The sequence below is a fragment of the Nerophis lumbriciformis genome, linkage group LG29 (genome assembly GCF_033978685.3).
Source record: "Nerophis lumbriciformis linkage group LG29, RoL_Nlum_v2.1, whole genome shotgun sequence".
Lineage (NCBI taxonomy): Eukaryota > Metazoa > Chordata > Actinopteri > Syngnathiformes > Syngnathidae > Nerophis > Nerophis lumbriciformis.
This window is the reverse complement of record NC_084576.2, coordinates 28,337,447-28,351,480: the sequence shown is the minus strand read 5'-3', so window position 1 is coordinate 28,351,480 and position 14,034 is coordinate 28,337,447. Positions and strand designations below refer to the sequence as shown.

Here is a 14,034-nt window from a genome sequence, read left to right as displayed (position 1 = left end):
CACAAATAGTCTAAGTTGGAGTAAGTTGGAAATGGATGCAGGGGTCTGACCTTGACGACACAGCGGTCCACCATGGAGTCCAGCCACTCGATGTAGGCTTCAATGGGCGACTGCTCCTCCAGGAGGCGATCAAACTCCTGGTACACTGAGACAGAAGAGGTGCCATTAGAATGGACCGTCCATCTTCTTCAGCTTATCCCAGGTGGGGTCGCGGGGGCAGCAGCCTAAGCAGAGAAGCCCAGACTTCCAGGGGATCCCGAGGCGTTCCCAGGACACGTTGGGGAGACATAGTCTTCGGACGTGCCCTAAACACCTCCCCAGGAAGGTGTCTCCTGACCAGACCACCTCACCTCCTCTAGAAGGGACTGACAGCAACAAGACAAAGACACTTACAGTGGACGATGAGCTGCCGGTGCTCCTCTTGCGAGTCTTCCATGGTGTAGAGCGTCTGTTTGGTAATGCTGTTCAGGTCCACGTTCCTCCAGTCCTCCAACATCTGGAAGGTGATGTCGGCGCTGTTTATCACTGTCCGCGACGCCTGAGGACACGGACATTGTTACCATCACCACATTATCTGCAAGTTGTGTTTGCTACCAGCTCCTAGTCTACGATTTGACTCCCCCGAATGGCCTCGACGCTCCAACAACAGGAGCAGGCTGTTCTGAAAACATCCCCCGAGGACACCTCAACGATGGACGCTTTTGAGCTCCCTCCCTCCTCAACGACACCCGGAGTCGAACTTTTGCTTGCACGCAGAACGGCCCCAGGCCTATGAACACGAACACTACATCAACACACCCAAGACAATGGGCAAATACACCCTTATCCCCACGCCTTCACCACCGCTTGATTCCCCTTCGGGGTGATGGACGGCTGGCAGCAGTTGACCTCCAGGAAATAAAAATAAATAAAAAATGGCAGAATTTCTGTCATTTTCTGTAAAATGTCCGTTATTTTTAAATGCTGTTTCCAAATATCAAACTTTCATTAAAAAACATTTTTAAAAAGGGGCAATCTCCCTTACTTCCTGGAAAAAATTACAATAAAAAAAGCAAGACTTTCCCTAATTTTCTGAATAAAATGACAATACATAGAGGAATTTTTTTAATTTTCTGGAATAAGAAGTCAAATGGTATAATATTTTTTTCCCTTATTTTCTGGAAAAAAAAATCCCTTAATTTGGAGGAGCGGGGGGGGGGGGGGGGGGGTTTATTCTATTTTCTGAAATAAAAATACATAAAAATGGCAGAATTTCTCTCATTTTCTGTAAAATGTCAGTTATTTTTAAAGGCTGTTTCCAAATATCAAACTTTCATTAAAAAACATTTTTAAAAAGGGTCAATCACCCTTACTTCATGGAAAAAATAAAAATAAAAAAAGCAAGACTTTCCCTAATTTTCTGAATAAAATGACAATACATAGAGGAATTTCCCTTATTTTCTGGAATAAGAAGTCAAATTTTATTTATTTTTTCCCTTATTTTCTGGAAAAATAACAATAAAAATCCCTTAATTTAGAGGGAGGGTGGGGAACAATTTCTTCTATTTTCTGAAATAAAAATAAATAAAAAGGGCAGAATTTCTCTAATTTTCTGTAAAATGTCAGTTATTTTTAAAGGCTGTTTCCAAATATCAAACTTTCATTAAAAAACATCTTTAAAAAGGGGCAATCTCCCTTACTTCCTGGAAAAAATACAATAAAAAAAGCAAGACTTTCCCTAATTTTCTAAATAAAATGACAATACATAGAGGAATTTCCCTTATTTTCTGGAATAAGAACTCAAATTTTATTTATTTTTTCCCCTTATTTTCTGAAAAAAAAAAAAAAAAAAATCCCTTAATTTGGAGGGGGTTCTTCTATTTTCTGAAATAAAAATAAATAAAAATGGCAGAATTTCTCTAATTTTCTGTAAAATGTCAATTATTTTTAAATGCTGTTTCCAAATATCAAACTTTCATTAAATAACATTTTTAAAAAGGGGCAATCTCCCTTACTTCCTGGAAAAAATCAAAATAAAAAAAGCAAGAATTTCCCTAATTTTCTGAATAAAATGACAATACATAGAGGAATTTCCCTAATTTTCTGGAATAAGAAGTCAAATTTTATTTATTTCTTTCCTTTATTGTCTGGAAAAAAATCCCTTAATTTGGAAGGGGGGGGGGCTTCTATTTTCTGAAATAAAAATAAATAAAAATGGCAGAATTTCTCTAATTTTCTGTAAAATGTCAGTTATTTTTAAATGCTGTTTCCAAATATCAAACTTTCATTAAAAAAACATTTTTAAAAAGGGGCAATCTCCCTTACTTCCTGGAAAAAATTACAATAAAAAAAGCAAGACTTTCCCTAATTTTCTGAATAAAATGACAATACATAGAGGAATTTCCCTTATTTTCTAGAATAAGAAGTCAAATTTTATTTATTTTTTTCCCTTATTTTCTGAAAAAAAAATCCCTTAATTTGGAGGGGGGTGGGGGGTTCTTCTATTTTCTGAAATAAAAATAAATAAAAATGGCAGAATTTCTCTAAGTTTCTGTAAAATGTCAGTTATTTTTAAAGGCTGTTTCCAAATATCAAACTTTCATTAAAAAAACATTTTTAAAAAGGGGCAATCTCCCTTACTTCCTGGAAAAAATCAAAATAAAAAAAGCAAGACTTTCCCTAATTTTCTGAATAAAATGACAATACATAGAGGAATTTCCCTTATTTTCTGGAATAAGAAGTCAAATTTTATTCATTTTTTTCCTTATTCTCTGGGAAAAAAAAAAAAATCCCTTAATTTGGAGAGGGGGGGGGGGGGTTCTTCTATTTTCTGAAATAAAAATAAATAAAAATGGCAGAATTTCTCTAATTTTCTGTAAAATGTCAGTTATTTTTAAATGCTGTTTCCAAATATCAAACTTTCATTAAAAAACATTTTTAAAAAGGGGCAATCTCCCTTACTTCCTGGAAAAAAATTACAATAAAAAAAGCAAGACTTTCCCTAATTTTCTAAATAAAATGACAATACATAGAGGAATTTCCCTTATTTTCTGGAATAAGAAGTCAAATTTTATTAATTTTTTTCCCTTATTTTCTGAAAAAAATTAATAAAAATCCCTTCATTTTGAGGGGTGGGGGGTTCTTCTTTTTTCTGAAATAAAAATAAATAAAAATGGCAGAATTTCTCTAATTTTCTGTAAAATGTCAGTTATTTTTAAAGGCTGTTTCCAAATATCAAACTTTCATTAAAAAAACATTTAAAAAAAAGAACAATCTCCCTTACTTCCTGGAAAAAATTACAATAAAAAAAGCAAGACTTTCCCTAATTTTCTGAATAAAATGACAATACATAGAGAAATGTCCCTTATTTTCTGGAATAAGAAGTCAAATTGTATTTATTTTTTTCCTTTATTTTCTGGAAAAAGAAAAGAATAAAAATGGCAGAATTTCTGTCATTTTCTGTAAAATGTCCGTTATTTTTAAATGCTGTTTCCAAATATCAAACTTTCATTAAATAACATTTTTAAAAAGGGGCAATCTCCCTTACTTCCTGGAAAAAATCAAAATAAAAAAAGCAAGAATTTCCCTAATTTTCTGAATAAAATGACAATACATAGAGGAATGTCCCTTATTTTCTGGAATAAGAAGTCAAATTTTATTTATTTTTTTCCTTTATTTTCTGGAAAAAAAATCCCTTAATTTGGAAGGGGGGGGGGTTCTTCTATTTTCTGAAATAAAAATAAATAAAAATGGCAGAATTTCTCTAAGTTTCTGTAAAATGTCAGTTATTTTTAAAGGCTGTTTCTAAATGTCAAATTTTCATTAAAAAACATTTTTAAAAAGGGGCAATCTCCCTTACTTCCTGGAAAAAAGAAAAAGAAAAAAAAAAGCAAGACTTTCCCTAATTTTCTGAATAAAATGACAATACATAGAGGAATTTCCCTTATTTTCTGGAATAAGAAGTCAAATTTTATTAATTTTTCCCCCTTATTTTCTGAAAAAAAAATCCCTTAATTTGGAGGAGGGGGGGGGGGATTTCTTTTATTTTCTGAAATAAAAATACATAAAAATGGCAGAATTTCTCTCATTTTCTGTAAAATGTCAGTTATTTTTAAAGGCTGTTTCCAAATATCAAACTTTCATTAAAAAACATTTTTAAAAAGGGGCAATCTCCCTTACTTCCTGGAAAAAAATACAATAAAAAAAGCGAGACTTTCCCTAATTTTCTGAATAAAATGACAATACATAGAGGAATTTCCCTTATTTTCTGTAATAAGAAGTCAAATTTTATTTATTTTTTCTCCTTATTTTCTGAAGAAAAAAAATCCCTTAATTTGGAGGGAGGAGGGGTTTCTTCTATTTTCTGAAATAAAAATAAATAAAAATGGCAGAATTTCTCAAATTTTCTGTAAAATGTCAGTTATTTTTAAAGGCTGTTTCCAAATATCAAACTTTCATTAAATAACATTTTTAAAAAGGGGCAATATCCCTTACTTCCTGGAAAAAAATAAAAATAAAAAAAGCAAGAATTTCCCTAATTTTCTGAATAAAATGACAATACATAGAGGAATTTCCCTTATTTTCTGGAATAAGACGTCACATTTTATTAATCTTTTTCCCTTATTTTCTGAAAAAAAAAAAAAAAATCCCTTAATTTGGAGGAGGGGAGCGGGGGGGATTTCTTCTATTTTCTGAAATAAAAATACATAAAAATAGCAGAATTTCTCTCATTTTCTGTAAAATGTCAGTTATTTTTAAAGGCTGTTTCCAAATATCAAACTTTCATTAAAAAACATTTTGGAAAAGAGGAAATTTACCCTATTTTCTGAATACAATGACAATACATAAAGAAGAATTTCCCTTATTTTCTGGAAGAAAAAGTAAAATTAAAAATGCGAATTTCCCATATTTTCTGAAAAAAAAGAAAAAAGAATTTCCCTTAATTTTGGGGAAAAAAAAGAAAAGAAAAAAAGAGCAATTTGTCCTATTTTCTGAAATAAAAAAATATAAAAAAAGACGAACTTCTCTTAATTTCGGTTAAATGTCCGTTATTTTTTAAATACTGTTTCCAAATATCAAACTTTCATTAAAAACATTTTGAAAAGGGGGAATTTCCCTTATTTTCTGGAAAAAAAAGTAAACTAAAAAATTTTAATTCCCCTTATTTTCTGGAGAAAAAAAAAGAAATAATTTCCCTTAATTTGGGGGAAAAATAAAAATACAAATGAGCATTTTGTCTTATTTTCTGTAACATGTCTGTAATTTTTATAAAGCTGTTTCCAAATATCAAACCCCCCTCTGTTGCGAGTTGTCGTGATTAAATGTAACGTGTTTATGTGTGGTTTTTTTCCCCACTCCAGACTAGGCCCCCCCCTTTAGGGTTTGTGCTGAAAACATAGTTTTGTTGTACTCGTTGCAATGACAATAAAGACCTATCCTATCCTAGAGTTTTTAATCAAACAATTCTCACCTGACACAGATGGTTTAATGACGTCTGCCGCTTGAGAATCTGTGAGAACCTCCTGGACACTGCCCCAAAAAACAAACAAAAAAACCCACACACATCTAAAAAAAAAGTCTATCTTTACAAAGTTTTTCAGTTCACGTTTTGTCAAGATGACGACTTACGCTCAAATTTGATGTTCCTCAGGTTCTCCGGCAGGTCGTGAAGTGCGATTTTGAGCCACTCTTCCAATTGTTTGGCAAATTTTCGGATGACCTGCGTCAAACTGTGTCGATAAAAAAAAAGAATTATGACCACCAACTTCAACATCGTTACAAAAAACCCCCAAAAGCAGTGAAGTTGTCACGTTGTGTAAATGGTAAATAAAAAGAGAATACAACAAATCCTTTTCAACTTATATTCAATTGAATAGACTGCAAAAACAATATATTTAATGTTCGCACTGGAAAACTGTTATTTTTTGCAAATATTAGCTCATTTTGCAATTAAAAAAGCTGGCACAAGTGGCAAAAAAGACTGAGAAAGTTGAGGAATGCTCATCAAACACTTATTTGGAACATCCCACAGGTGAACAGGCTAATTGGGAACAGGTGGGTGCCATGATTGGGTACAAAAAGCAGCTTCCATGAAATGCTCAGTCATTCACAAACAAGGATGGGGCGAGGGTCACCACTTTGTCAACAAACACCTGAGCAAATTGTTTAAGAACAACATTTCTCAACCAGCTATTGCAAGGAATTTAGGGATTTCACCATCTACGGTCCGTAATATCAACAAAAAGTTCAGAGAATCTGGAGAAATCACTGCACGTAAGCGATGATATTACGGACCTTGGATCCCTCAGGCGGTACTGGATCAAAAATCGACATCAGTGTGTAAAGGATATCACCACATGGGCTCAGGAACACTTCAGAAAACCACTGTCAGTAACTACAGTTGGTCGCTACAGCTGTAAGTGCAAGTTAAAACTCTACTATGCAAAGCCAAAGCCATTTATCAACAACACCCAGAAACGCCGCCGGCTTCGCTGGGCCCGAGCTCATCTAAGATGGACTGATGCAAAGTGGAAAAGTGTTCTCTGGTCTGATGGGTCCACATTCCGAATTGTTTTTGGAAACTGTGGACGTCGTGTCCTCCGGAACAAAGAGGATCCATCCGGATTGTTCTAGGCGCAAAGTTAAAAAAGTCAGCATGTGTGATGGTATGGGGGTGTATTAGTGCCCAAGACATGGGTAACTTACACATCTGTGAAGGCACCATTAATGCTGAAAGGTACATACAGGTTTTGGAGCAACATATGTTGCCATCCAAGCAACGTTATCATGGACGCCCCTGCTTATTTCAGCAAGACAATGCCAAGCCACGTGTTACAACAGCGTGGCTTCGTAGTAAAAGAGTGCGGGTACTAGACTGGCCTGCCTGTAGTCCAGACCTGTCTCCCATTGAAAATGTGTGGTGCATTATGAAGGCTAAAATATGAGAAGGGAGACTGTTGAACAACTTAAGCTGTACATCAAGCAAGAATGGGAAAGAATTCCGCTTCAAAAATGTGTCTCCTCAGTTCCCAAACGTTTACTGAGTGTTGTTAAAAGGAAAGGCCATGTAACACAGTGGTAAAAATGCCCCTGTGACAACTTTTTTGCAATGTGTTGCTGCCATTAAATTCTAAGTTCATGATTATTTGCAAAAAAAAAAAGAAAAAAGTTTCTCAGTTGGAACATGAAATATATTGTCTTTGCAGTCTATCCATCCATCCATCCATCTTCTTCCGCTTATCCGAGGTCGGGTCGCGGGGGCAGCAGCTTAAGCAGGGAAGCCCAGACTTCCCTCTCCCCAGCCACTTCGTCCAGCTCCTCCCGGGGGATCCCGAGGCGTTCCCAGGCCAGCCGGAAGAGATAGTCTTCCCAGCGTGTCCTGGGTCTTCCCCGTGGCCTCCTACCGGTCGGACGTGCCCGAAACACCTTCCTAGGGAGGCGTTCGGGTGGCATCCTGACCAGATGCCCGAACCACCTCATCTGGCTCCTCTCGATGTGGAGGAGCAGCGGCTTTACTTTGAGCTCCCCCCGAATGACAGAGCTTCTCACCCTATCTCTAAGGGAGAGCCCCGCCACCCGGCGGAGGAAACTCATTTCGGCCGCTTGTACCCGTGATCTTGTCCTTTCGGTCATGACCCAAAGCTCATGACCATAGGTGAGGATGGGAACGTAGATCGACCGGTAAATCGAGAGCTTTGCCTTCCGGCTCAGCTCCTTCTTCACCACAACGGATCGATACAGCGTCCGCATTACTGAAGACGCCGCACCGATCCGCCTGTCGATCTCACGATCCACTCTTCCCTCACTCGTGAACAAGACTCCGAGGTACTTGAACTCCTCCACTTGGGGCAAGATCTCCTCCCCAACCCGGAGATGGCACTCCACCCCTTTCCGGGAGAGAACCATGGACTCGGACTTGGAGGTGCTGATTCCCATCCCAGTCGCTTCACACTCGGCTGCGAACCGATCCAGTGAGAGCTGAAGATCTTGGCCGGAGGAAGCCATCAGGACCACATCATCTGCAAATAGCAGAGACCTAATTCTGCAGCCACCAAACCAGATACCCTCAACGCCCTGACTGCGCCTAGAAATTCTGTCCATAAAGGTTATGAACAGAATCGGTGACAAAGGGCAGCCTTGGCGGAGTCCAACCCTCACTGGAAACGTGTCCGACTCACTGCCGGCAATGCGTACCAAGCTCTGACACTGATCATACAGGGAGCGAACTGCCACAATAAGACAGTCCGTTACCCCATACTCTCTGAGCACTCCCCACAGGACTTCCCGGGGTACACGGTCGAATGCCTTCTCCAAGTCCACAAAGCACATGTAGACTCGTTGGGCAAACTCCCATGCACCCTCAAGGACCCTGCCGAGAGTATAGAGCTGGTCCACAGTTCCACGACCAGGACGAAAACCACACTGTTCCTCCTGAATCCGAGGTTCGACTATCCGGCGTAGCCTCCTCTCCAGTACACTTGAATAGACCTTACCGGGAAGGCTGAGGAGTGTGATCCCACGATAGTTGGAACACATCCTCCGGTTCCCCTTCTTAAAGAGAGGAACCACTACCCCGGTCTGCCAATCCAGAGGTACCGCCCCCGATGTCCACGCGATGTTGCAGAGTCTTGTCAACCAAGACAGCCCCACAACATCCAGAGCCTTAAGGAACTCCGGGCGGATCTCATCCACCCCCGGGGCTTTGCCACCGAGGAGCTTTTTAACTACCTCGGCAACCTCAGCCCCAGAAATAGGAGAGCCCACCACAGATTCCACAGGCCCTGCTTCCTCATAGGAAGACGTGCTGGTAGGATTGAGGAGGTCTTCGAAGTATTCTCTCTACCGATCCACAACATCCGCAGTCGAGGTCAGCAGAGCACCATCCCCACCATACACAGTGTTGACACTGCACTGCTTCCCCTTCCTGAGGCGGCGGATGGTGGTCCAGAATTGCTTCGAAGCCGTCCGGAAGTCTTTTTCCATGGCCTCCCCGAACTCCTCCCATGTCCGAGTTTTTGCCTCCGCGACCGCTGAAGCCGCACACCGCTTGGCCTGTCGGTACCTGTCTGCTGCCTCAGGAGTCCCATGAGCCAAAAAAACCCGATAGGACTCCTTCTTGAGCCTGACGGCATCCCTCACCGCCGGCGTCCACCAACGGGTTCTAGGATTACCGCCACGACAGGCACCAACCACCTTGCGGCCACAGCTCCAATCGGCCGCCTCGACAACAGAGGCACGGAACATCGTCCACTCGGACTCAATGTCCAGCACCTCCCTCGTGACATTTTCAAAGTTCTTCCGGAGGTGGGAATTGAAACTCTCTCTGACAGGAGACTCTGCCAGGCGTTCCCAGCAAACCCTCACAATGCATTTGGGCCTGCCAGGTCTGTCCGGCATCCTCCCCCACCATCGCAGCCAACTCACCACCAGGTGGTGATCGGTTGAAAGCTCCGCCCCTCTCTTTACCCGAGTGTCCGAAACATGAGACCGCAAATCCGATGACACAACTACAAAGTCGATCATGGAACTGCGGCCTAGGGTGTCCTGGTGCCAAGTGCACGTATGGACACCCTTATGTTTGAACATGGTGTTTGTTATCGACAATCTGTGACGAGCACAAAAGTCCAATAACAGAACACCACTCGGGTTCAGATCCGGGCGGCCATTCTTCCCAATCACACCTCTCCAGGTTTCACTGTCGCTGCCAACATGAGCGTTGAAGTCCCCCAGTAGAACGAGGGAATCACCCGGGGGAGCACTCTCCAGTACTCCCTCGAGTGAATCCAAAAAGGGTGGGTACTCTGAGCTGCCGTTTGGCGCGTAAACGCAAACAACAGTCAGGACCCGTCCCCCCACCCGAAGGCGGAGGGAAGCTACCCTCTCGTCCACCGGGTTGAACTCCAACGTGCAGGCTTTGAGCCGAGGGGCAACAAGAATTGCCACCCCAGCCCGTCGCCTCTCACTGCCGGCAACGCCAGAGTGGAAGAGAGTCCAGCCCCTCTCAAGAGAAGTGGTTCCAGAGCCCTTGCTGTGCGTCGAAGTGAGTCCGACTATATCTAGCCGGAACTTCTCCACCTCACGCACTAGCTCAGGCTCCTTCCCCCCCAGCGAGATGACGTTCCACGTCCCAAGAGCCAGCTTATGTAGCCGAGGATCGGACCGCCAAGTGCCCTGCCCTCGGCTGCCGCCCAGCTCACACTGCACCCGACCTCTATGGCCCCTGCTATGGGTGGTGAGCCCATTGGTGGGGGGACCCACGTTGCCTCTTCGGGCTGTGCCCGGCCGGGCCCCATGGGGACAGGCCCGACCACCAGGCGCTCGCCATCGTGCCCCACCTCCGGGCCTGGCTCCAGAGGGGGGCCCCGGTGACCCGCGTCCGGGCGAGGGAAATCTGGGTTCCTTGTCAGTGTTATTCATAGAGATCTTCGAGCTGCTCTTTGTCTGATCCCTCACCTAGGACCAGTTTGCCTTGGGAGACCCTACCAGGGGGCACAGAAACCCCCGGACAACATAGCTCCTAGGATCATTGGGACACGCAAACTCCTCTACCACGGTAAGGTGGCAGCTCAGAGAGGAGTGCAGTCTATTCAATTAAATGTAATTTAATAAAATACAGCGGCTCATTTATGTGTTTTTCACATGCCGCCAAAATATTAAGGCTTCTCACATTAAAATGCCATCGGAATATTGGCAAAAAAGCCATTATTGGACATCTCTAGGTCCTACCTATCGGGCAGCGCTTGGAGGACGGTGGGCATGAGCACCCCGGAGATGGCCTTGTAGAGGATGGAGTCGCACACGCCCACGATGTTGACCACGGTGTGGGAGCTGAGGACGGGGAGCATGTGGGGCGGCATGCCTTGCCAGAAGTGTAGCAGGAAGCTTTGGACCTGCACACACATTAAGACTGAGTTATAGCGAAGATGTCGGGCTTTGGTGGCTTAAAAACAAAAGCCTCGCCTCGTCAAAGTTGGCTCGGATGACGGTGTCCAGAATCCTCTGGCAGTGAGTTCTGTACATCATGATGAAGGTTGACACCTGTGGGCCACAAGGAGGTATTGACTGCTCCCCCATAAAGGAAAAGGTGTTAGCAAAAACAAGAGTGTAAATCCAGCAGCGAGCATGGGAAACGGCCAAATTCATGTTCCGGGCTTTAGAGATCACAAACCACTCCAAATCACCGCCCCCCCGTGTGTAAAAAGGCGGACACGGCCTTTGTCCGCCACGGCCAGGTCTTATTATCCCCCCCCGGAAGATTAAGAGTCGGCGTATAAATCCTCCAGGTCTTTACTCTTCAGATGCAAGGGAGGAACATTTTCAGAGTGCTGTTTACCCTCTCTTCTGGCAGGCTGGCGGGCAAATTTAGGTCTTTGACATTTGGGAACTCTGGCAGGAGCGTCCCCAGCTTGGAGCGCGGTGAATACGCCACTGTCTGCTTGGTGACCTCCTTCTTGCCCGCCTCGTTCACCCACGCCGCGCCCTTCTTGGAGTACATCACGTCGTAGTACTGCGACGACTCCTTCACCGCGATGCCGTAGTAGTGGTACCTGCAGGCACAGTTCTTAGTCAGACACTCCCACGGAAATACAACCATTTGCACATTTTACTTTATTTTTACATAATAGGGCAAATAAGAGTCTATATCAAGGACGGATTAATTATTATATTTCAGCGTACAACTGCATTGTATCATACTTAATGTTTCTATTATGTCATAATAAGGTCAAATATACGCTTAAAAAAAAAAATCAACACAACTTTTAGATACATTTTGCACATTTGCAGCCGTTTTACTGCCTTTTACACGTGATGTTGTTCTACACTGCTGTATTCTACTGATAATACCTGCTCTTTTTACTTAATAGGGAAAATAATGTCAATATCAAAGATGGATTAATTATTATATTTCAGCGTACAACTGCATTGTATCATACTTAATGTTTCTATTATGTCATAATAGGGTCAAATATATGCTTTAAAAAAAAATCAACACAACTTTTAGATACATTTTGCACATTTACAGCCGTTTTACTGCCTTTTACACGTGATGTTGTTCTACACTGCTGTATTCTACTGATAATACCTGCTCTTTTTACTTAATAGGGAAAATAATGTCAATATCAAAGATGGATTAATTATTATATTTCAGCGTACAACTGCATTGTATCATACTTAATGTTTCTATTATTTCATAATAGGGTCAAATATATATGCTTAAAAAAAAAATCAACACAACTTTTAGATACATTTTGCACATTTGCAGCCGTTTTACTGCCTTTTACACGTGATGTTCTACACTGCTGTATTATAGACTAGACTAGACTTTCTTTTTATTGTCATTCAAATTTGAACTTTACAGTACAGATAAGAATGACATTTTGTTGCATTAGCTCATGGTAGTGCAGGATAACAAAGCAATAAGGTGCAGATATAAAATGATAATTAATTGTAAATTATATTTATGTTATAAAAATTTAAATAATTAAATTAAATTATAAAATTATACTGATAATACCTGCTCTTTTTACATAATAGGGCAAATAATGTCAATATCGAAGATGGATTAATTAATTATATTTCAGCGTACAACTGCATTGTATCATACTTAATGTTTCTATTATGTAAAAAAAAAAAATCACTACCACTTTTTTTTTTTTTGCATCATTTTGCATATTTGCAGCCATTTTACTGCCTTTTACACGTGATGTTGTTTTACACTGCTGTGTTCTACTGATAATGCCTGCTCTTTTTACATAATAGGGCAAATAAAAATGTCAATATCAAAGATGGATTAATTATATTTCAGCCTACAACTGCATTGTATCATACTTAATGTTTCTATTATGTCATAATAGGGTCAAATATACGCTTGAAAAAAAATCATCACAACTTTTAATTAAAGTTAAAGAATTAAAGTACCAATGATTGTCACACACACACTAGGTGTGGCGAAATTATTCTCTGCATTTGACCCATCACCCTTGATCACCCCCTGGGAGGTGAGGGGAGCAGTGGGCAGCAGCGGTGGCTGCGCCCGGGAATCATTTTGGTGATTTAACCCCCAATTCCAACCCTTGATGCTGAGTGCCAAGCAGGGAGGTAATGGGTCCCATTTTTATAGTCTTTGGTATGACTCGGCCGGGATTTGAACTCCCAACCTACCGATCTCAGGACGGACACTCTAACCACTAGGCCACTGATAGATACATTTTGCACATTTGCAGCCGTTTTACTGCCTCTTACACGTGATGTTGTACTACACTGCTGTATTATAGACTAGACTAGACTTTCTTTTTATTGTCATTCAAATTTGAACTTTACAGTACAGATAAGAATGACATTTTGTTGCATTAGCTCATGGTAGCGCAGGATAACAAAGCAATAAGGTACAGATATAAAATGATAATTAATTGTAAATTATATTTATATTATAAAAATTAAAATAATTAAATTAAATTATAAAATTATACTGATAATACCTGCTTTTTTTTATATAATAGGGCAAATATTGTCAATATCAAAGATGGATTAATAATTATATTTCAGCGTACAACTGCATTGTATCATACTTAATGTTTCTATTATGTAATAAAAAATCACTACCACTTTTTTTTTTTTTTTGCATCATTTTGCACATTTGCAGCCATTTTACTGCCTTTTACACGTGATGTTGTACAACACTGCTGTGTTCTACTGATAATGCCTGCTCTTTTTACATAATAGGGCAAATAAAAATGTCAAAAATTATATTATATTTCAGCGTACAACTGCATTGTATCATACTTAATGTTTCTATTATGTCATAATAGGGTCAAATATACGCTTAAAAAAAAAATCAACACAACTTTTAGATACATTTTGCACATTTGCAGCCGTTTTACTGCCTTTTACACGTGATGTTGTACTACACTGCTGTATTATAGACTAGACTAGACTAGACTTTCTTTTTATTGTCATTCAAATTTGAACTTTACAGTACAGATAAGAATGACATTTTGTTGCATTAGCTCATGGTAGTGCAGGATAACAAAGCAATAAGGTGCAGATATAAAATGA

The 14,034-nt window shown here is 40.5% G+C and overlaps 1 protein-coding gene across 2 annotated transcripts in view; it reads right to left on the bottom strand.

The window, feature by feature from the left end:
• The window catches only part of rfx4 (regulatory factor X, 4), a 104,194-nt gene that overhangs the window by 31,134 nt on the left and 59,026 nt on the right, over positions 1-14,034 (bottom strand). For both annotated transcript variants that reach the window (XM_061924573.1, XM_061924576.1), the window contains exons 6-12: positions 11,312-11,525; positions 10,939-11,016; positions 10,705-10,868; positions 5,608-5,708; positions 5,450-5,508; positions 394-538; positions 51-145 (exon numbers count right to left, since the gene is read on the bottom strand). In XM_061924573.1, coding sequence (XP_061780557.1) covers positions 51-145; positions 394-538; positions 5,450-5,508; positions 5,608-5,708; positions 10,705-10,868; positions 10,939-11,016; positions 11,312-11,525 — 856 coding nt within the window. The remainder of the gene's footprint in view (positions 1-50; positions 146-393; positions 539-5,449; positions 5,509-5,607; positions 5,709-10,704; positions 10,869-10,938; positions 11,017-11,311; positions 11,526-14,034) is intronic.